General features: G+C 37.8%; 1 protein-coding gene across 2 annotated transcripts in view; it reads left to right on the forward strand.

Moving 5' to 3' along the window:
- The first annotated feature begins 3,369 nt into the window (after positions 1-3,369).
- The window catches only part of LOC149085199 (CUB and sushi domain-containing protein 1-like), a 30,520-nt gene continuing 9,996 nt past the window's right edge, over positions 3,370-23,893 (forward strand). The window contains exons 1-2 of one of the 2 annotated variants that reach the window (XM_089233060.1): positions 3,370-3,525; positions 9,245-10,909. In XM_089233060.1, the coding sequence (XP_089089186.1) occupies positions 9,425-10,909 (1,485 nt within the window). In that variant the 5' untranslated portion in view covers positions 3,370-3,525; positions 9,245-9,424. Of the gene's footprint in view, positions 3,526-3,572; positions 3,904-9,244; positions 10,910-23,893 lie in introns of those variants that run through there. The other variant, XM_089233061.1, reaches the window with a different exon arrangement.

Below are 23,893 nucleotides of genomic sequence, written 5' to 3' on the forward strand. Positions count from 1 at the left end.
CCTATTGTCCTCCCCCCATTACGGCCTTAGGTTTCACACTTCTAAGGGTGATTGCACCAGGGTCGTGGCCAGAAATTTCTTACAGAGGGCGATAACTGGGTTATTTAAATGACCATACGTGCCGTATTTACTGGGACATCCCCGTATTTTCACGTAATTTAATAATTGACTACTAACACACACGGAATTTTTTTGAAAAAGATCAGAAAAACAACTAGCGAAACAACAGGAAGAACAACTAAATGGATATTATTTCCAACTAAATGTCCGAAAAAAAGACCGGATCTAGTAGGAAAATAACTAAATTGGCAGCACTGTAATCACATCAAAAAAGGATAACACACAATAGAGCTAAAGAGATGACAGTTTTTCTTGTAAAAGACTTGGACGAACTGATGATTTTATCCTTTTAATAAGAATGATCTTTCTCTAGAACAGAGTTTGATATTCGTGATGTTGTCAATGCTGATTCAATGCTGTCTCAACATTTGGAAACGTCCCAACAAACATTTGGAAACGTCTCTTCCAAACTTCTAGCTTTATTTTTAACATTTGTGGCATTTTGTCACCAACCTGAACCAAGGATGAAAATTGTTGCAGTTCGTCTGAAAAGGTGTTTGCATGATCAGGTGCATAAAGTTTTTGCATTGCAAATATACAGAATCTTCATGAAGATTTGAGGATTTCATGTTTATCAAACCTGCAAACTTTCTTGTCATCATTTCATAAATCATTTTACGGTCAAAAAGATGTGTAATTGAGGAATCGGCTGTGACACACTGAAACATATTTCTGTCGTGAAGTTAATATCGCAAAAGGTGCATTGTACGTGCTGTGTAAAGCCTATTACTGATTGGTATACTATTAAAACTGGTAATTAGTATGATTTGCTAATACTGGGCATTTTGGAAATAATATTATGCGATTTAGGGGAAATTCTTTGATTTTTTCCAAAATTTTACTAAATAAAATTTATAAAAATTCGAGTAAAATATATACTATTATAAATTTGAGAGCCCCCTTGAAGCAGGTTTACGGAAAATTCACCGCCCACAATTCACCGCCGGAAAATTCACCGACAACAATTCACCGCCATGCAATTCACCGCTAGGAAAATTCACCGCCGGAAAATTAACCGCTCAATCACTTAATCACTGATCACTCGCTCAATCTCTTAATCACTGGTCAATCGCTCAATCGCTTAATCACTGGTCACTTGCTCAATCACTTAATCACTGGTCACTTGCTCAATCACTTAATCACTGGTCACTCGCTCAATCACTGGTCACTCGCTCAATCACTGGTCACTCGCTCAATCACTGGTCACTCGCTCAATCGCTGGTCACTCGTTCAATCACTTAATCACTGGTCACTCACTCACTCCCATACTCACTAGATCACTTACTAGATCACTCACTCACTCACTCACATACTCACTAGATCACTTACTAGATCACTCACTCACTCACTCATATACTCACTAGGGGTCACTCACTCACTCACATACTCACTAGGTCACTCACTCACTCACTCACTCACATACTCACTAGGTCACTCACTCACTCACTCACATACTCACTAGGTCACTCACTCACTCACTCACTCACATACTCACTAGGTCACTCACTCACTCACTCACTCACATACTCACTAGGTCACTCACTCACTCACATACTCACTAGGTCACTCACTCACTCACTCACTCACATACTCACTAGGTCACTCACTCACTCACTCACATACTCACTAGGTCACTCACTCACTCACTCACTCTCTCGCATACTCACTAGGTCACTCACTCACCCACTCACTCACTCACATACTCACTAGGTCACTCACTCACATACTCAATAGATCACTCACTCACATACTCACTAGGTCACTCACTCACATACTCACTATGTCACTCACTCACTCAATTACTAGGTCACTCACTCACTCAATTACTAGGTCACTCACTCACTCAATTACTAGGTCACTCACTCACTCAATTACTAGGTCACTCACTCACTCAATTACTAGGTCACTCACTCACTCAATTACTAGGTCACTCACTCACATACTCAATAGGTCACTCACTCACATACTCACTAGGTCACTCACTCACATACTCAATAGATCACTCACTCACATACTCACTAGGTCACTCACTTTCATACTCACTAGGTCACTCACTCACATACTCAATAGATCACTCACTCACATACTCACTAGGTCACTCACTTTCATACTCACTAGGTCACTCACTCAATTACTAGGTCACTCATTCAATTACTAGGTCACTCACTCAATTACTAGGTCACTCACTCACATACTCGGTCACTCATTCACTCCTCTCTCACTGACTCAGTAACTCAATCGCTCACTCCCTCGCTAACTGACTCGCATCGAACTGTTGTCGGTGAATTTTCCTAGCGGTGAATTGCATGGCGGTGAATTTTCCGGCGGTGAATTCTTGTCGGTGAATTGCTGGCGGTGAATTTTCCGGACACGCTTGAAGCATGGGACCCCAGGTCAGGGACGCAAATAAGGGGACATAGGCGGAGATAGACTTGAAAGTCTGGGGGCACGATTATTGCTGGGGGGGGGCATTGCCCTCCATGCCCCTCCCCCCCATATCTCCGCCATGTAAAGTAGTTGAATTTTTCATAATTTGCCAGGTAGGGCCACAGAAAAATCACTTGGCCCGGGAGCCCATGATGCTCTTAAGACGGCCCTGGCTGTAACTAGGCAGGTGCAACAGGTGCATTCGCACAGGGCCCACTCGGAAGGGGGGGGGGGAGGCATAATGGGCCAGAAGAAGCTTAAATGTCAATTCTTGCACAGGGCACAGGAATGGCTAATTACGGCACTGGGGTCTGGACCAGTGCCGCCTTAACGCATGGGCCCACCCGGGCACGGTCCGGGGGCCTCAAGAGAAGAGGGGCCTCACAAAAATGAGATCCGGTTGAAGTTTTCTAGGATTTACCAGGTTAGGTCCTCTCCGAAAAACCACTTGGCCCGGGGGCCCATGATACTCTTAAGACGGCCCTGGTCTGGACCAGAAGGGGTGCCGAATTCGTCCTGTAACTGCTTCTTCTACATGCAAGAGGGTGCCAAAAATTCCATCTTGCTCCGAGTGACAAAGTATCTAGTTGCCGCCCAGCCCTGGGCAAACGCCTATGTTGCCCACGCAGAAATCGGGCCCCCCCCCCCCCCCTGAACAATTCTCTTTTATACATATAATGAATAAACAGAACAAAAAAATTCTTAATTTTTGCTCCAAAATCAGTTAGAGTTCCGAAACACGAACGGCAGATGGCGTTGAAACGAGTGAGTTTTCCCCCTCCCACAGCAGCAGCATCTCTGTTTAGCCGGCACATCCTCATCAGTAGGAGGAAGAGGGATAGAAAGAGTGAGGAGCCATGGAGAGAGATGAAGGTTTCGTGAATAAAATGCAGATTGTTGGCACATTCGACGTCAGTGGTCAGCTGGCGAGCAGCCAAAAGAGTCCTCTTCTTCTTTCAAGTTGAGTCTGGCGTAAGGGTAAGTAAAAGTTGCCAATATTCTTTCTTAGTGGTGCGTGTGTGTCGGCATTTCTAGTTGTGTGTGTGTGTTCTTTCTTGAAGGCCGGCTCTTTGCCTGTTCATACGGCTTGGGCAAGGTCATACCGTAGCCTACGTTTCTTTTCTTTTTGTTTTTTTTTTCTTTCCTGTGTGTGTGTTTATGTTTTTCCTCTTCCTTTTCGACAACATTCAGTCGATGTCTTCAGTGAGGACCAGCTGTTGATCAGCGTGATCCTGTGTCCATTTCTCGAATGTCTTATTACCGTCTCGAATTCTTCCGATTGCACGTGTACAGGGCAATGCATGTAAGATTCGATCAATGTTTTGAACGCGTTTAATCGACGCGAGCCGAGATCATGTAAGTAATAACTCGATTCGTTCTCGTTCTAAATCTCCAAGATTTGTACTTGTACGTCTTGCCAAAAATAATATTCTTCATTACTTGCCGTGTGAAAGCGTAAATTGAATTTTCTAAGACAGTGTTTTTCTCAACCTTTTCTGAAAACAAGGACCAGTATAGTGGTAAACAATTTGACGGACCACTTGCGTCCCGTATTAGTACAGTCATTCCTGTACTTTTCGTTGTTCCGTCTTTTTTATATATTTGTCCCGTTTTTTCAAAGATACTGATTTGAATTTGTAATATTTACTAAATTCGTGTGAATACACCGCGTTTTAATAATATAAATTGTGTATTATGGTAACTGTGGCAAGAATTATACAGTGGATCCTCTTATAACGTTTGTCAAAAAAAAAGTCGTTGAAAAACGTTGTATGAGGGAAAAGGCTTTAAATGGAAAATCTAAATGAGAATTATATAGAGTTGAGACTATGAAAATAAGTCGTACTAAGCTGGAAAAATTCTAAGTGGGAACTTTGTAAGCGGGATCTACTATAAATATTCATCTCGCTTTTTTGTCAGGTTTAACATTTTGTCTGCAATTTTTTTGGAATTAAAATTAGTGATTGTGCCTACTTCTGACAAATGTTTTTGGTGACAGCTGGCGATGTCTCGTATTTTATGGGTTATTGTTAATAATTAATTAATTAATTAGGATCCCAGTTTACCGAATTTTATTTTTCTCAATGAAATATGGTCATCGCACCATTTGAATACGTTTTCTTCGTGAAATACATTTTTGTTTTCTGCGATTTATAGCAGCCTTTCATTTCCACCCCTTTCGGCAATTTTAACAGTAATTAGCAAATTTCATTCAAAACAATAAATTACAATTTTTAGCCAAATTTAGTCTATCTCGTATATAGGATAGCAATTTCCTGCATTCTCCTCGATGATGTATGGTGAACCTAAATATGAAAGTATAATTCTATTTGAACCCATATAGATATTGTTAATATCAATTAAAACGGGTGAATGATTTTATCAGGTGCCTACGGACCACTTATGCCATCGTCGTGGATCATAGGTTGAGAAATTCTGTTCTAAAAAGATTCTCTAATTGTTGCATTAAAATATAAAGTTCAGAGCAATTTTTAAGCATGTTTTAATTGGAAGGTACTAAATCGTGTCTCCTAAATTCTGAGCTGTTTTTGAAACTACGCGTCGTCTTTTTACCACATTAAAATAAAATTTTGTGGCTACATGGGAACTTGAAAATTTACTAAGATGTCCAGTTTGACTTTCATCAATGAGTTTTAAATATTTTTACTGTTCAATATTTGAATTTTAAGAATGTTTTAATTGGAGGTACCAAATCGTCCCCCAAATTCTTACACTTTTTTTAAAATGCGTGTTTTCTTTATCAAACTAGAATAAGATTTTGTGGCTACATGGAAAGTTTAATACATACTGGTTCGTCCAGTTTGGTTTCCAACGATGAATTTTGAATATTTTTACTCTTCTGTTCAATATTTTAATTTTAGACACTTGATACTACTGTTAATTTTTTATGGAGTAATGTTATTAAATTTATATTAAAATATTGCTGAAATTTATAGAGATTATGTTTTAGATCACAGAATTTCTCAGTCTAGAAGATGAGTATTATAATGCATCACGATGTCTTAAAGACGGGAATTGAAGATTACTTAAACTGATACCATTGAGAATTTAATAGAGATTCTAAACATCCGCAAATATGCATAAATATTTCAAGAACTAGTCGGTGCAAAATCTACTAATATGTTGAGTTTCAATTAGATCGATAAATTTTAGATATTTGTATTGTTCAATAATTATTTTTTATGTTTCTTAAATTTTTATAAATATTCCTGAACTTTATTGAGTTTATGTTTTATATGAATTTGGTACGGGTTAAAAAAGTTTTAGATCAGAGAATTTCGGTGTAAAAGATAAGTATCGTGGTCGATGACGATATCTTAAAGGCAGGAGACTCAAAGATTACTCAAAACTGACCTTTCTAAATATAATACAGATCCTAAAAATCTTTAAATGTTCATAAACATTTAAAAAAAATAGTCGGCAAAAACTTATTTTGGTCGATATTCCAAATGTGACATGCTTTAGAAACCCAATAAAAGAGGACTGAATTTTTAAGACCATATCGTATCACCCGAAATAAATTTCGTAAAGTAGAATGGAATGCGTTATCCCGTCACGTCTTCTAAATTTTATTTGTTTAGGCCTATCATTTTACGTGAAAAATCGCTCACTTAAATAATGCTGTCAAAATTTGCATCGATGAATTTTCCACCTATAAACCAGCTAAACTTCACAAGAACGGAATTTTAAACTACCCAAAAATACTTAAAATTTGAGATAAAATCTTAAATTTTATTTTCCACTCTAAAACTCGAAGAAAAATGCTCAGAAGTTTCAGGATGGGCCAATATGCATTTAAAAATTCAAAATTATCATATAGATTTAAGTGGATTTTTTTATCAGCTACATCTAATTTCGTGAATATCTAACTTATGGAAGCGATTATCGGTTAAAAAAAAAGCGAACAAAAGACCGGTGTTTAATTGGTCAAGTCACGCGTTACTTCGAGTGACCCACCGCAATTACAATGATGGTCCATCAACCAAAAGTCAAATGGGAAGTTTTAACAGCAGTATCTCATTTACATCATTTATTGCCATTTGTTTTATCAACGCCGTCGTTGTTCTCGACGTCAGTCAGCAAGTTGTTGCGTTTTTATTCATTTTTATTTTTTCATGGTGACTTGATGAGGTTTTTGTTATTGTGTTTTTCCGTCAGAGACAGAAATCCCTTTATTTCGTGCGAGTTGACGCAAATAACATCTAATATACGGGCATAAATTGCGATGTGTCCCCCACGCTTTCCTTATAACAATAAGATTGGTCGTTCAAACGGCCAAAGACCGATCGCTTCATGTTCGTATGCAGGTATACAGTAATACAGTGAAACCTCGCTACAACAATACTCGATATAACGATAAATATCTCTGCAATGATATTTCTTCAAATCTCGTTTGGAAATGCTTATAGTCAAAGTAGTCTCGACACAACGACATCCCTTTTTATGATAAATCTCTCTGAGAGCCATCTTCAACCTGTTGCTCGCGAACACTATGGTGCTCCCTGAAACAACGCGGTTAAACTTGACCGGCTAGCGTAACCTGCAAACGCACACGCGGCACAAGAGCAACGTTGCTCTGACTAGACGGGACTGCGACTTAGAGACTAATGCTCGTGTCAGATTTCGTGCTCGCGAGCAGTTGATCAACTTTTCAATTAAATACCCTATAAAAAGTGCATTCAAAAATTACGATTAATGCAAATTTCAATTATACGTATGTAAACGTTTCCGTACGGCATACATGCTCAACTCGTAGCCCTTGGAGTAATATATGATTTGGCCCGTGACCTCAAACCCTACTTATGTAAAAATGAACTGAGCGGCACTTAAGTGACCAGCGGTGCAGTTCCACATCACTAAAGTGGCTCACGGCATACTAACAGGTGACTTGAGTGACCTGTGGCACAATTCCAGATCACACAAGCGGCCTATGGCATGTCTATAGATTCCCTTAAGTAGCCTGTGGCACAGTTCCATCAGAGATTGCGGCCCGTGGCACATTTACAGATCTTTTAAGTGTCCTGCGACACGTTTTCAAACCAATGTGGACTGCAGTCTTCTAAAGGTTTTACACACACCTCCTTGTAAGGGGTGCACTTTGTTTGATGATAAGTATAGGCTGTGGTCGTGACTCGAGAAAGTTTGAAGGACCCCTCCTCTCTATAACGATATTTTTTGCTGAGATTTTGAAAAACTGCTACAACGGTATTTTTTACATATATTTCACTCAAAAAATTACCTTCAACATTTTATTTATTTATTCAACATACTTTCAAACTCCTCACCAGTTTTTTGTTCCTTCGAGGGTGTTTTAAAACATGGGTATTTTCCGCACTATCTATCCTCCGAAAGTGTTAACCTTTTACACGCGGGATTCAGATCTGAATTGATTTTAATAATTTTTCCTTTTATATTTTGCTTTCTGAAATTCTTTACTTTAGAGAGATCAACCAAAAAATTCATGAAAAAGTTTTCCTGCGTGGTTTCTGGACTTGCTCATGTCCATAGCAACAGCATTAAAATTGAAAAACAAAAAAATTAAATTTTATTCTTCCTTAAAATTGGGTTGTTTAAAAAAAAGTTAAATTTGTGACATAAGTGCTTAAATGAATGAAATTTTTGTTTTGTATAAATTACGTTTGAAATCGCAAACTTCCAGAAAAAGTGCTTTCATGAACAAAAAATATTTTTTACAACTAATAAAGCCAATGTTCCCAACGTTAGCCGTGAAGCTAGCTTCTGCTTAGCATGCAAACGTATTGTACAGTAAACCATTTTACAGTTTGAAAAAAATCAACTGAATTTTATTAATAAACAAATCAATTTTTATTTTTCGTTTATGGGTTAACACTAAAACAATGCCAATCCAGAAGAAATACCAACAACAGCATAAATTTAGTGGCAACTGATGATAAAGCTACTTCTTGATATAACGATAACCCCGTCTAGAATGATATTTTTTCTTGGTCCATGCACAATTTCGTTATATCGAAGTTTCACTGTATTCTCAGTGGAAATACGAAATTGTAAAAAAATAGTCCGTGTAAATATTGAAAATAGCGTGAAATAAATTATATTAAGCCTCGATCCCTTGCACCTGTATTTATGAAACCGATCACGTACTACCAACGCTCTAAATTCAGCTGCGGCTGATGTTTCCAGCAGCTTATTTTCATTCAAAAATTTCCCAAGGAGGATCTTGATGGACATATACAGAGTGAACTGTCTCTCTCTGTGTCTTCCCTGCTGTTCTCTATTTAATACTTTTATACAAAAACTCTTTTTTTTTACCCAGTCACAAGGAGAAAAGAAAAGCAAAAAAAAAAAGCTGCAAGGTGAGTTTCTTTGAGCACCAGCTGCGGCGCTGAATTCCTTTCAGTAGGCAGGTGTCCCCTTCAAATGCTAGTATAATATGTACAGATCTCAGCCATCTGCCGCCGTCGATTTTATAGGTAAAGCCATGAAGGTGAGGTAAAGAGTAGTTACCTTTAAAAGCAGTTGTGAAGGGCCCCCCCCCCCCACAAGATTCCAATTATTATTCAAATTTTATTGTGGTGGTACGTTTCAACTCTTGATTCTAAGTGAGAAAGTTCTAATTTTCTAATTTCGAGATAATTAATGGAAAATATGGTAGTCAATTCTGAATTTTCGTGTGTTTTTTTTTTTCCTTCTATAGAGTTGGCCCCATCCGGTATGAATAGTTTGAAAGACGCAAGCAAGTTGTCTGTTTGAGTGTAAGTCCATTGTGGTCTGAGACGGCAAAGAAAAGAAAAAGAAATTTAATAGACAGCGAAAGGTCTGGAATAATGATCTCCGTCGAAGACACCTAACTCAACCAGTAATTATCTGACCCGCGATGTTGTACTTAAGGAGTTGCTGGCTGCTGCTGACCTTGTGGGTGGTCAGCAGCAAAACATTAGCAGCCACATCACCATCTTTAGATTCGTACGAAACAACATCAGCAGCAGCATTGACGGAAGATTGCGGAGACGACCAACGTAACGTTGACAAAGGCATGATAAGGCTACCGGAATTTTCAGGCGATGCCATAAATTGCTCGTGGACTTACGTTGCACCACCAGATCGAAAATTGATGGTTAAAGTAGACAGCGTACATCTCCCTCCATCCGATTTACGCTCGTCTCTGTTCCAGCTTTATATCGACGATCAGTTATACGATATCCCTCGTAACTGCGTCAAGTGCCTGAGAGATGTTGTCGGTGGCAAAACGATCAAAGTTTTATTCTCGTCACACGTTGTGCCGGATCGCAGTCATCTGGTAGGTAATGGAACAGACGTTAGTGAGAGCGTCGGGTCTTTTCAAGTCCGATATAAGTCTTTTGACCCCCATCGTTGCTCGAAACCGGAGCAAATCGAAAATGGCCAAGTCATAAGCAAAGGCAGAAAGGTTGGGCAAGGCGTCTTCTATCGTTGCGATCCCCCGTACGAGCTTGTCGGAGAACCCGAAGCCAACTGCATTATTCCGACCGATTCGCCCGTTCCAGAATGGAGCAGCCAGACTCCATCGTGTGTCATCCAAGAATGTGACAGCGAACCCATCATTAGAGAAGCTTCATCTGCTGGCTCCATCGCAAGTCCCGGTTATCCGACTTACGCATATAAATTTACAACACCATGCGAATGGCTTATAACATCTCAGATGAGCCAACAGATAAAAATTAGTATACTGTATTTAAAACTTCCCAAGCTAGCTGATCCACTGAACAAAAATAACATCTCACGCTTATCTCTGATAGATGGGGACTCTGTTTACATAGCCAATTTGACTGAATCTATAACCGACACTGCTCTGAATTTCACAACCATGACAAACCGACTGACAGTAAAATTCATCGTGAATGATAATAACATGGATGGTATAGGATTTTACATGAATTACTCAGCTGTCTCTAGCATATGCCCGAAACCAAAACCACCCGAAAACGGTAACGTTGGCGGTTATAGCAATGAGCTAGGATCGATCATTACGTTCACCTGTCAGAAAAACTTTGTCCTCGTTGGTGAATCTCGTTCTGAATGCATGTTGAATGGTAAATGGAGTCATCCAGTGCCTTCCTGCGAGCCATTCATTCTTGGCAATCCTTCGTATATATCTGCGACGAACAAGAGCGAAATAGTGACAACTAGAGTCGTCGAAGAACTCGAACCTGCTGGTATTCCTTTGAAGCCTTTAATGAAGAATGGTAAGAGGAAAGGTAAAGACTTCTCCTATCTGAAATCATCACCTGGACCTGAATCTAGAGAGAAACCAACTGAATTTCCCGATGTATCTTTGAAAAACGATCAAAGCAAATCACCCGAATCCAGAAAAAGCCATGGGGTAAGTCAAAATAAATTTATAGCTATTTATTCATTTATTTTCAAATTATTATTCAACCTTATCTTTCCGTTTACTATTTTAGTTCCCGCTTTCCATTTTTTGTGTGCATCGTTTTACGTCACTGATCGTGTAAAACACTTCCTCGTACCACGCATGTTACGCTTTTGATCATTCCTATGTCGATATTATAGACTTTACTTAACCACGCATGTTAATTCTGTAATGACCCATCAAGCTCCGCTCGGCTCAAGTTCAAACATGTTCTGTCAAACAAATCAAATATCATCACAGAGATCCTTGTTCTGGAGAGACCGAGTATCTTTAATCTGTTGCTTGCGAGCGCCGCTCGCTGCAGCAGCCAAGAGTAACCTTAAGGCCAGTATCAGGGCCGCAACTAGATGTTTGGTCACTAGTGCGCCCCGGGTACTTTTACCCTTTACTTTTTGTAATGTTGACGGAGAGGTTTGAGAATACAATTTGCGCTCCCTCTGGTCCAGCGCCCAGGGCACGAGACCCGCCTGCTCTCCCCTAGTTGCGGCCCTGGCCAGTATAGTAGTCTTGTGCAAACATGTGACTTGTTTTTACTCGTTGTAGCTTCCAGTGGACGACCGGCCTAAATTTACTTACACCCATTAAAGAACCCATGTTATATTGGTCTTAATTTAATCATATATGTTACGCCAGGGGCGGATGTAGAGCTCGCTGTTGGGAGGGAGATTTTACAAATCGCTAAAAAAAAATTAAAAAACAAATTGGTCTCAACATGAGGTGACCGTATGGCCCGCATTTTGTCCCGTATTTTCCGTGTGCCAGTCTCGTTTTTCTGTTTTTTCTCTCCATCCCGACTTTTTTGAAAAATGTCCCGGTTTTCCCATTTTTAGCGAAGTTTTCTTGAATTTGTTGTTGTAATATTATCATATAGAAGTTCCGAGAATTTCATGAATTATCGCATTTCGCGGGTGATCCCCCCATAGATTCACGCCTGCGTTAGAGTATTGTTTTTATAATATTCAAATATTACATGAATACGATCGTGCTGTGAAGCAGTCAGGTAAGACTTTTTTTTTATTCTTCAATAATTAAGGAAACATAGCCATACAGATTGAAGTGCATTATGGTATCCATTTAGGTTAGTGTTTTTTGATTAGCAACTATCCGGGAACTCCTTGGTTAATCAATTACAGATGGTTCCAAGGATCTCCTGCGCTATGGCATGGTCACTGGAGAGAGGGTAATGGATAAATGCATTTTATATAATTTTTAGCTTCTGAAACAGATCTTGTGGACAACTTCAAACCTCTTGGCCCTTTTGAGGATAAGGTTACCCGATTTTCTACTCACTAATTAAGGACACCCACCGCTGACTATAAAATACAGTAGACTCGATAATCCAGCCCGTCTGGTAATCCGACGTTTTTAGGTGGGTTTTCTTCGAACGCATAGAAGAAGAAAGCATGTTACTGCATGTCTGTGAGCAGGAGTTTATACTATTTAAACGCATTTTTTCAATTAACGTCCAGGCGATTATCCGGCGATTTCGGTGATCTGGCACACCTTGTTCTGATATGTTCCGGATTAGCGAGAGTCTATTGTAATTGAAAAATTAAAAGAGTGACCAGATTGGGACAAAAAGGAGACAAGAGGACTTCTTAAGTACTAATAATTCAATTTTTCTTTGTTTTATGTCAATTGTTGTATAGGGTGTCCTGTAAGTGTTAATGTGGCCTTTTCTTATCAACCGTTTATCGTAGAGGTACGGTTTCAATTTAAAAAGTGCTCAAAATGTGTTCATAATTCAGCCTGTACTAGTTTTGAGAGTGGAAATACAGTGTGTAACAAAATAAAAAAATTTAAATTTTTAAACGGTTCCTCTGTCCTCTAACTTCCACTTAGATAGTTCTTGCCCTGTCTCGCCTAAGGCCAACAAAAAAATTCTACGTTTTTAAGTGCAATATTCCCTAAGATGTTCGAATTCAAATATCGAAGAGAAGGTGAAAAAGAAAAACATAAAATGGGGAAAGGAAGCGTTTTCCGTTAGTTTTTGCTGTTCTTTCCCATTTTTCTCCCATTTTCGAATTCAAATATGTCAGCGAATATTGCACTTTTAAACATGAAATGTTTTTGTTGGAACAGGAGAGACAGGGCAACAGCTGTGTAATTGGTTTTCTAGAACAGGGTGTCCATATAAACATTGCTATTTTTTTTATTTTGTGAAACGCTATTCTCACTCTCAAAAGTGGTACAGGGTGATTTTTGTGCACATTTTGTGCATTTTTTAAACTGGAATCATACCTTTACGACGAACGGTTCATGAGATAAAGGCCGCATTAGCACTTACAAGACACTCTGTATGGAATTTGCACTAACAATAGAAGTATTTTTCTCATTTGAAATCGCCGCATTTCAGTCATTTTATGAAAGTTCGTCAAACACGGGCAAGCTCACCAAAACCCGGGCATCTGGTAACCCACGGGTCCTCGGCTGCGCCGTCCTAAAAAATGTGTCCACCTGTGAATGGATGTCCTGGGGCGCCAAGTGTTTAGTAGACCTCAAAGACTTGAAATAATAATACATGCACAATAAACAAGATTCTGAATGCTGGTTGGCAAGCATTTCAGAGCCGTAAGGGGGGCCCATGAAACTGTCAAGACGACCCTCCTAAATGAATTTCAATGCTTTATTCTGCCAGCAAGTACAAATCCTCTCCTGAAGATACAGTGAAATTCTTTCAACGGGGCCACATCTGGAGCCGATTTTCTCTGGTCTGGAACAAGTTCCCTCTTTTGAGGGGGACCAACTCTTATAAGGGCTGTTTATCTGATGAACGAAAGGTGGATTTTCAAAGAGATGAACGTACGTCGTCTAAAAAGTAAGACACTGAAGTTTTATTGTAATAAAACGACGCTCGTTAGATGAGATTAAAAACCTAGTAGATATACAGGGTGATCACTTAATTTCGTTTGCTGCATTTTACTGGCAAATTCTAGAAGCATACTTCCAATTAAAAAAAATATCCAAATAACGTGTAGAATTCAGATACGCCATTCATGTTGCAAGGGGTTGCATAGTTACTAAAATAAAAAATTAACTTTTTATACGGACACCCTGCCCTCGAAAATCCAACTAGAAAGTTTTCACTTTATCACTCCTGAGTCCAACAAGATCGTATGGGAGGGGACACGGGCCCTCCTTGCCCCTTCCTGCGTACGCCTCTGCCTCTAGGATCAACGGCTTTCCAGTAAAACGCGACAAGGGCAATTAAGTAATCACCCTGCATATTCAGACCCATTGTCCGAGGTCATGACCAATATATAACCACGTCCTTTCATTACTTAAAAAATTACAAATAAATACGAGACAAAAAAATGAAAATCCTCTTTTATAACAAACAGAAAACCTTTGTTACGTGGAAGTTCCTCTGCTCCATCATGTTCATTTAGCATATTCGCTGAACCGTGGATGAACCTTCCTACACAGACTGAGCATGACTTGAACCTTTGATCAAAGAATCATGTATATTGTTATAATAATAACAACAAGCTTTTTTGGTAGTATTGTTTTGTATTTCCGATTTGACTTTTTTTTTCTGTTGTATCCATCGCTGCCCTGAATTGACCCCAAACATGAAAGTATCGTGGATTTTTCTGTGATTTTGGAAATGGGTCTCACTATTATACAATAACGTATTTCAAGTTTAATGGTGGGTTGTTGCTGGTGTGTCTTGAAGATACTCGTAAAACATGAACAATCTAGGTCGGTAATAAATTCTTGTTTGGTTTTTATTAGGGCAGTTTATGTGAAGGTTTTATCTACTGTAATTGTGTTCTATGCCGAATCTTAACCCTCTTTTCAACTTGTTTTATGAAAAAGGTAATCTTGACCTCACCTTTCTTGTTGGTGATTTATTTCAGTAAGACAAGGAAAGCTCGTAAAAAAATACTACAAAATATTTTTTTGTAATCATCATCTAATTGCTTTCGTGGTTCAAATTTATAATATATATAGTATAGTCGGGTATTATGGAATAGTCGGGCAATATGAAATACCGGGTTTTCTTTACTTTCGGGTATGGCCGCCAAATGGAACACTGATAAAGTACTTGAAAATGGCCCCATGATGGTATAGAGTCAGTATCACTCAGTTGTCACCATCACCACAGCTGCTATAGGAGAATATTTGTTTTTCTACTCCCCGAAATTTACTAAGGTAAGTTTACAAAGGTGTTTATTAATTATTGGGTATGTGCCCATTAATTAGAAACTAAGCATAATGTACATCACAAGTGTTGTATTTCATTATGCTCTGCTCATTTTTAGCTAGCAAGTCTCTCCGATTAGAGATGGAACGCTATTTTTTTCACAGATGGTGCGTTGGGTAATATGGAATATTAAAAGTATTATCTGAGTTGGGCTATCTCTTCAAAGTGGAAAGTTTAGCGAAATAAAAGAGGAAATGTGTCTAGATATAATGCGTATTCTGTTCTCTGTGGGTCTACCTTGACGGTTTTGGAGCAGAATAGGAATATATTGCATTTGTGACTCTTGTAAATAGACTATGGTCCCACCATAGGCGTACGCAGAATTTTCTCGAGGGGGGTTTCAGATTTTTTTTACTTCTGAAGGAGGGAGGTTACTTTTTTTCCTGAAAAATAACACTATAATCTTGGCTCGGGGTGGTTAGAAACCCTCCCCCCCCCCCTGCGTAAGCCAATGTTCCCACCGCATCATCAACTACAAGAAACATACGATAAAGTTTTTCATTGTCATAGACGCATTAAATGTTGTTTTTGATCAATTAGAATTACTTTTCTCCATTTTGAGCCTCCTATTACATATAACCCCACATAGTTTTTAATGCCTTTTTTCTTAGTTATAATATTAATTTTTAAAACCGATACACTTGTCAATGCAAAGACAATAAACCAGATTTTTATAGAAATACATGTTTCAGGTTTCTCTACCATTTTTCAAATTGGAAGAATCAAAAAAATAAAAGTGGTGTGTATATATATATATATGTACACACACACACATATATACATATATTTGGTTTATATATATATATATATACCACTTTTATTTTTTTGATTATATATAAATATATTTCAACTCCACGCTATCGATTGGTATATGAATGATATTATTACGAAACTTTACTACTGAAAACCTCTTAGATTAGTGAAGGAGAAATTACCATTTACAATGAGATTGAAATTTTAATTAGCTCAAGGTACTGCAAGATCTCGAAGATCATCGATGGCACACTGAACTGCCGTGACGTACTGGTTGAAAATCACAGCACTTAATTTTTTAAACACATCGCTTTAAGGCTCACGACGCTAGTTTTTGTATCGAAAAACACAATTTTAAAGGAATTGACTACTAACATTATCGTATAATTTTTGAATATCAATAAATTTCATCTCAACCATTCATAATTATTTCTGAGTATTTAGAAAGTATTTCCTAAGAAATAGTTGTTTATAAATTACAGGTAAATAGTAATTGCAGTGAATAGCTTGTCCTAGAGATATCAGCAAAATATTTCATAGCAACCCTAACTGATCTCATGCCGCCCAAAGTGCCACTGCACACCGTTTGGGACTTCCTGGTGCAATGTATAGTAAATACAGTAATCTCTCACTGTATTTTTCACCTTCTCGCTTATACGTTTCTCTCAGTTATAAGACGATTTTCTGCACTCCCTGTCAAAGATATGAGGGGTTCACAACTGTAGTAGACCAAGTCCATTTATCTTTATTATGGATAATAATACTTTAAAGTTTTTGTAAAAGCAGTTCACTTAAAGATGATAGCTTTAACTGAACTTTTTAACGTATTTAATTCCTTTACATCACTTGAACTGAATTAATTATCTATCAAAGAGTTATTATTATCAAGTTGTTATTATCCATAATAAAGTTAGATGGACTTGGTCTACTATGGTTGTCAACCCCTCATATATATAGTGTACTAATGCTATTCACTTATACGCTTCTCTCACTTATGCGTCTTTTTTCCTTGTTCCCTTGCACGGATAAGTGAGAGATTACTGTGTTATTTAATATGATATCACTTCACCACCATTATGATGATTCGAAATTTTAATACTAAAGAACTCCAAAACTTTTATATGTTTTGCATTTCAAGGAACGGTAAGGACACACTGAATCAGACTACAAAAAATCTTGGTATCTGGAACAACCAAATAATTTTTACGTGCGCATATTCAAAGATACATGGGGACAGAGAGGTCGTACGTGAGGCCCATGACCAAATACATAGCGGAAATAATTTGTGAACTACTTTTATTAGATTTGCGTGGAATTGTACAAATAAAACACACAGCCAAGTTTATACAATTTTTATCCCTTCATTAGCTTTAACGCCCTTTTACAACTATGTTTATTCACATCCGAAATGAGTTCAGCCGTTTTTGTTTTGAATTAAGGAGGTTCTACTGTGTATTCGAATGAGTTTTAGCCATGGAACGAAATTATTTTGGAGTCAATACGGACCACCATTTATTACTTCTTGCTCCAAATACGAATTCCCTAAAGATTTGGACACGGTAGATTTACACAGAAATTCTTCTTTCGCCCTTCAAAATAAATGACTCGTGAAACTTATTCTCAACACCACCGAAAATTTTTCCTACGTCAACTCGAAATTTCAAGTATTCAAGTTGTTGTCCTGTACGGTCTATAATGAAGCCTTCAAGATGTCTCATTAAAGGTTTTATTCATTCTTTGAGTAGCGTTAAAAACCGCAAAAAATTCAGCAAAAAATAGCAAACGCATTGTTGAAACAATTCAAGGAATAGATAATGAGCAAATTTACTTAGTCAGTTCTATTTATGCTTAACTTTATCAGATGGTTGCGCTTGGTCGTCGTCAAACTCTGACTCCTGAATTTGCTCATTTAGTGACGTGTGTCACTACAAACCTTAAGTCATACTGTACTAACTATTGTACAGGGGTCAAATTCCGAGCTGAAAAACTCAAGCTTTCGTTCATAAATCTCACAAATGACACTTGACCTTCAGACTGGAAAGGCTTCTTATCTATGACTTTGTTGTTCGCTGGTCATTTTCAGAGTGGATTCGTCACCTAATCGTTATAGTATTTTGTTTTTCCGCTTCCTTTTTTCTTCAATGATGAACGAAGCATTTTTCGAGTGGAGTAGGCCTACTAATAATAACTAGTTCGTGTTGTTCGGGTGAATATTCTGTGATTTTAAACTCTATTTCCGTATAAAATAGATTGGTTTGACAAGCTTTTAATTTTTTATCACTATAAATGCGTGAATTTCCGAAGTTTAACAATTTCTCCCGTTTGTGTATTGATTTAGATTAATTGATTTAGATAACCGGAAAATATGAATTGTGTGTGTGTGTGTGTGTGTGTGAATAAAGTTTTTAACGTAAAAAGACCTTGTGTGAGATTCATACTGAACCGGTTAGATGGTTGAAAAACCAGTCATTTACACAAAGAAGGATGTAAGAGAGCACGTGGCCATAAACAACATTCTTCGTTCCAGCAGAACTGAATATTCTAGTTGAAAAGAATAACGGTATTGTGTTAACGTATGCATTTATGAGGCATATTTTCATACATGTATTAAACATGTGTGGAATGAGGATTAACATTAATATCCGTCATCTCCATGGAGAGAGAGAACGTCTTTTACCATATTTTTTTTTAAATTTTTATCTCACATCCGGGAGTAAGTACAATAGCATAACTTCAGTCTTTTGATGCGTTGTTAGATACCTCTCAAAATAAGTTCAAGGTCTTCATTTTTAACGCATAACGTTTATAATAATATACGTAGTCTTTTACCTTGTTTTTTCAACCAAGAAAAGTTTATTTCTGTCTTAATGTTAAACTTAACAAGAGTACCTTTTTCTGTTCTATGTAAATGTGAGGGGCACACCCTAAGGATAAACGAATAAGTCTGTCCTTGATGTTAAGACTCTCTTTCTATATTTACGTTCATGGTGTAGAGCAGACCCAGACAAAACGTTGATGATTTAGCCATCGAATCACGACATTTCTCCCGCAGACGTGCACACACGCGACACATCAATCACCCACACTATAACCCCCCTCCCCACAACCTTTCCTAACCAAACCTCAAGGCTATAAGTGTACATCGCTCATCATCTAGGCCACTTTCATGTTTTGATGTTTTGTATGGAAATCGTTCACTCTCAGCCGATGTCTGATCTCTTTTCCGTGGATTGTTTTGCGTCCATAAAAATGGGATTTGCGTGTTAAAGTACTCTGAAAAGTGTCTCTTTGCTTTTCTTTGTGTCGAGAAAAAGGAAACAATTTCCATTTCGGGAATAATCTTATTCATTAATTGAAGAATTGTTGCTTTTTTTAAAGCTGGTTTTTATATGTATACATATAAAATAACATGTCCTGACTGACTGGTTCATCATCGCCACGCCAAAACCGCCGAAGCTATAAACATTAAATTTGGTCAGTAGTTTTATTTCATAACGTAAAGACTCGATAAAAAGGGGTTTTTGAAATTCGACCCCTAAAAGGATCGAAAGGGAGTTCAAAGGTAACATAGAGAAATCATGCTGAGCTGAAACTACTGAAGTGAAAAACATGAAATTTTATCAATATATTATTATTTTGTAATGTAGGAACTCACTGAAAAAAGAGATTTTTCAAAATTCAACCCCTATGTGGGTTTCAAAGGTTATATGAATCATCGCTGAAGCTACAAATATGAAATTTGGTTAGTAGTGTTATTTCATGAGGTAAAGACTCACTAAGAAGGGATTTTTCTAAATTCGTCCCTTCCAAGGGGTTCATAACGGGGGTTCAAAGGCTATATGGGGCAATCATAGCACCAAGCTGAAACCGCTGAAGCGATAAATATGAAATTTGGTCAGTATTATATTTCATAATGTTGTGAAAATTCAACCCCCAAGAAGATCATGATAGATTCCAATGCTATATGAGCGAATCATCGCCGAATAATTTTCAAATAACGTCGGCGAAGCTGCTCAGAGACACGAGTTAAATTTTTCTGAGTACCTTGGAGCCAGAACGTCTTCTCCGTGCCAAAATCTACACCCACTAGTCTCAGCTCTTTCGCAAGAATGGCGTGATATTCCGATCTAAACGTCACAAGACAAAAAATAGCTTTCTTCGAATCGATAATAGGTAATTAATGTGGGAAACGAAACAACACATACAAGATGTTGAAATTCTATTGTTCCATACATAAGAAAGTATATATGTAAAATTAGTTGACCGTTAGAACCTAATGAATCCTGGCCCGTGTTGTTGACAAACTTCTTTTCACTTTATTATAGTCAGAAGGTAAACAAAATCTCCGGAAACTCGATGATAACGGATATTGTTGGTACTAATCCGTGAAAAACGATACTGATCTTATTCGTTCCGTCGTCCTTGAAGTATCAGGAGGAAAAATACGCGGACACGTTCTTGATTCGACGAACATGCTGTCGTTTTCATTTTCTGTCACCATGGCTTGTTGTGACAACCAATTCCATTATCGAATTTATTTCGCTATTCTTTTTTTGTGTCTCATCAAGCTCTCCAATCACGTTCTTCATTGGAGACTAAGCGCGTCATGCGCATATCGCGAGCCAGTTAATATCCTTTTCTCATATTCTTTTTTTGGCCCTCCTGCTAAGTTTCTCCATTTTTTCTTGGGTATATATCTTTTCCAATTTCTTGATATTGATGCTGCTAGAAACCAACATTTCGATCTGGCACTCTTCATAAATATTCTCAACGAAACGCAGCAGCTTTTGTAAAACAAAAATATGAAACCAACATGTATTTCGATGTTTTTTTTCCCTTCGTGTAGATATATTTTGAAATTTTGGAATGAAACCCATATTTCAAAAAGTTAATTAAATTTGTATAACCTTCTCGGTGGCATTGATGAGATAACTCACCTCCGTGAAAGCCGTCGGTATTGACAAGCCCAGATATTTTGTAAAGTTGGTTTCTCAATGGAACACTTTTCCCTTATACCCCTTAAGGCGCGTCTACATAGGCTTTACTCAGGCAGTTGTTCCCCGTGCTTTTGCTTTCCTTATTTTTTTATTCTTCTCTTCTCCCCTCCCCACGCACAACCCGATTCCGACAGCAACGCCCCAGAACCTTTGCTATACAGAATCAAAGAGACACAACGCAAGCTACTTTGATGAATCCATCTATTGGGTCTTCCATAATTTTGGCGTTAGTCTATTGCGCGTTTCTTGGTTCGCGGTAAAATATTTCGTGACAACCGTGGATATGGATGGGAAATCTCAACAAATCATTCAAGGACAACGACGCACAGTGTGCGCATGTAGACGCGCATCTACTTTGCACCTACTGAAAATCGGAAGAAAGCCTACTTCATTAAAAAAAATATGGCATTTTACCGGGGTTTAGTGATTTATACTATGCCGTGGAAAGGGTTAATAAAACAATTATAACTGTCAATCCGATCTACCATTAGAATTTTCTCCCGAATCGTGAGGTGTCGTGAATATGAAGACTACTACTGCTACTTAACCGTACACGCGTCTCATAAACATTCCTCTAGGAAATTTCTAATAAATTAATACATTCCCGAACGTGTGTTCTGAGTTTGTGCGTATTTATGTCTTCAGAGTTACGCTTGTTTCGTGTTATGGTGCTGCTGCCATCTGTCTTCCATATTTGAAGTGAAGACTGTAGATCCTCATGAGAGAATATGAAAATACTGGGTTTCTAGCCTTCAGCCCGTCCTGTCACGGTTTCCGCTCGCTTTTTATCAGTTATAGCAATTTGGCTGATTGGATAAAAAAGAACCACTAGTTATACAGCCAATTTAGAGGAAAGGTTAGCCAAATCGACAAAATTTAGAGATATTAGCGAATATACCAATGGTTCTCAAACTTTTAACCGTTCTGATGATCATCACCCCGCGCAACTAGCGAACGTTAGTGTCGAATCTCCTTTACCCTCGCAAAAATGATCATGGTGAACATTTATCCATGATTCTCTTTCCTTATAGAAATGGGCTTCCTTGCTTTAACGACAATTCAACCATGTATTCTTCTTTTAAACCGAACTCAACTTTGGTGTCTGATGGCATTGCAGGTAGTTTAGTACTGTTTTATTCCCTTTCAGGAGTGCGTGTGTTGTGCTAGAAGTTACCTAGTAGTTTGCATTTGTGTCTACGATTTTTAGACAATTGTGATTATTGAACTTCATTGAGTTTTAAAACTGCAGATACTCCTAATTGTGATCATTTTTCAAAGTGTTAAATCAAGAGGCTTCTGCTCCAGCTCCAGCTGAAAACTATCAACTGTAATTAGGAAAAAGGCGGCAACGCACAAAAATAATATCAACTTTCCATGCTCAAGCGGGAGAAAAGAAACGATATTTTCTATCTTTAATGTGCGAAAGAAAAGAATCACTTACTGTGTTATTTGCTTTAGGCGATCACGCTACGGGACCATTAATACTTTGTTCAACATTCGCATCATGTTTTTGTTCTACTTGGAGAGAGAGAGAAAACCTGTCTTTCTTTATTTCATTTTTTTCCCTTCTACTTACATCTAAAGAGCAGAAGAAAATAAATCTTCAACAAAAATAAAAAGACATTCAATGAAATCACCTATATTTTAGCGCAGTAATTGGTCTAAGAATATGTTTCGCGTGACTATCGCCAAACTTCATTTCCACGCGATGAATCAACAATAAAGTAATAATAATACTGTAGTATTTTGATAGCGTATACGTCAAAGAAATTGCACAAGCTAAGCTGTAATTAAGTGCGGGTTGTTTTTCTTTTTTTTTTTTTTTTGCAGTTCTTTATTAGAAGTCAATACTATCAAAATCGGTTGTTACGACACCGGGGATACAACGTCAATAATCGTCGGTTCCCGTCCGATTGCCGTATTAATGAACCACGCTTTTATCGTCATTATAATGATGCATTTTTCAGCACTTTTGCTTTCGTTTTTGAAGTATTGGAATTCTTAGAATTCGAGCTTAGCATATTGATGAAAATTTTGGCTGACTGTTGATAAATATGACAGCATTCGTCACAATATTATCGCTCATATACTGTCCAATTTCTATCCATTGAGCATTGAAAGAGTTCTTGGATGTCATGGATTCCTGTTGATGTATTTTTTATTATTGTTGGTGCCCATAGCACGGCTACAAGTGTCTCTCTAGGGATCTGGATCACTATTAGGGTCAAATCGACTTTGATGGTAGCATATAATTATTTAATACAGTATCTTAAAACCTCAAACTTGGGTTCTTAACGACACGATCTCGTGATCCTTTGAATATCGTTTTCGCAGACTTAAACTTCCTTGTCGTGAAAAAAAAAAAAGTGTCTTTTAAATCATCGCCGATATCAAACTGGGTGCTTCTTCGAAAAGTTGGCATAACGGAACATAATAAAATACTTTAAATACCCCTATCTCGAGAAATACATGAAACATATGAGCATTTTTGGAGTCTACGGGTAGATCTCATTGTGACAATTATGAATAAGTGAAATGCGATTTATTTATTGGTATGAAAATCAAACGATAACGTTCGTAGTCAATTTCTTTAAAATAGTGCTTTTCAAAACAAAAACTTGTGTCGTCAGCTTAAAAAGTAATGTTTTTGAAAACTTGAGTGGAGCTTATTCCAAGTCGTACGGAGTGCTTCCAACCAGTATGTCACGGCAGTTTAGGGTACTATCGATGTTTCTCGAGATCTAGCAGTGCTGAGCTAATTAGAATTTCATTCTCGTTCTTGTGTTACTGATGTTGATATGACTTTTGATTTGCGTGGCGTAACGAAACATTTTACCCTTTGGCTGTGTAAATAGTTGGGGATGGGCTTCTCCTACGCAATCGAAAAAAAAAAAATCCCTTTTTTCCAGTTTCCTATTATGAAAGACAGATGGCGCTCAAACTCACACACAAACTTCCCATAGATTCAGTAGAGTC

The sequence above is a fragment of the Pholcus phalangioides genome, unplaced genomic scaffold, assembly GCF_987345545.1.
Source record: "Pholcus phalangioides strain wild (caught in Gottingen) unplaced genomic scaffold, Ppha-v1.0 ptg000007l_1, whole genome shotgun sequence".
NCBI lineage: Eukaryota > Metazoa > Arthropoda > Arachnida > Araneae > Pholcidae > Pholcus > Pholcus phalangioides.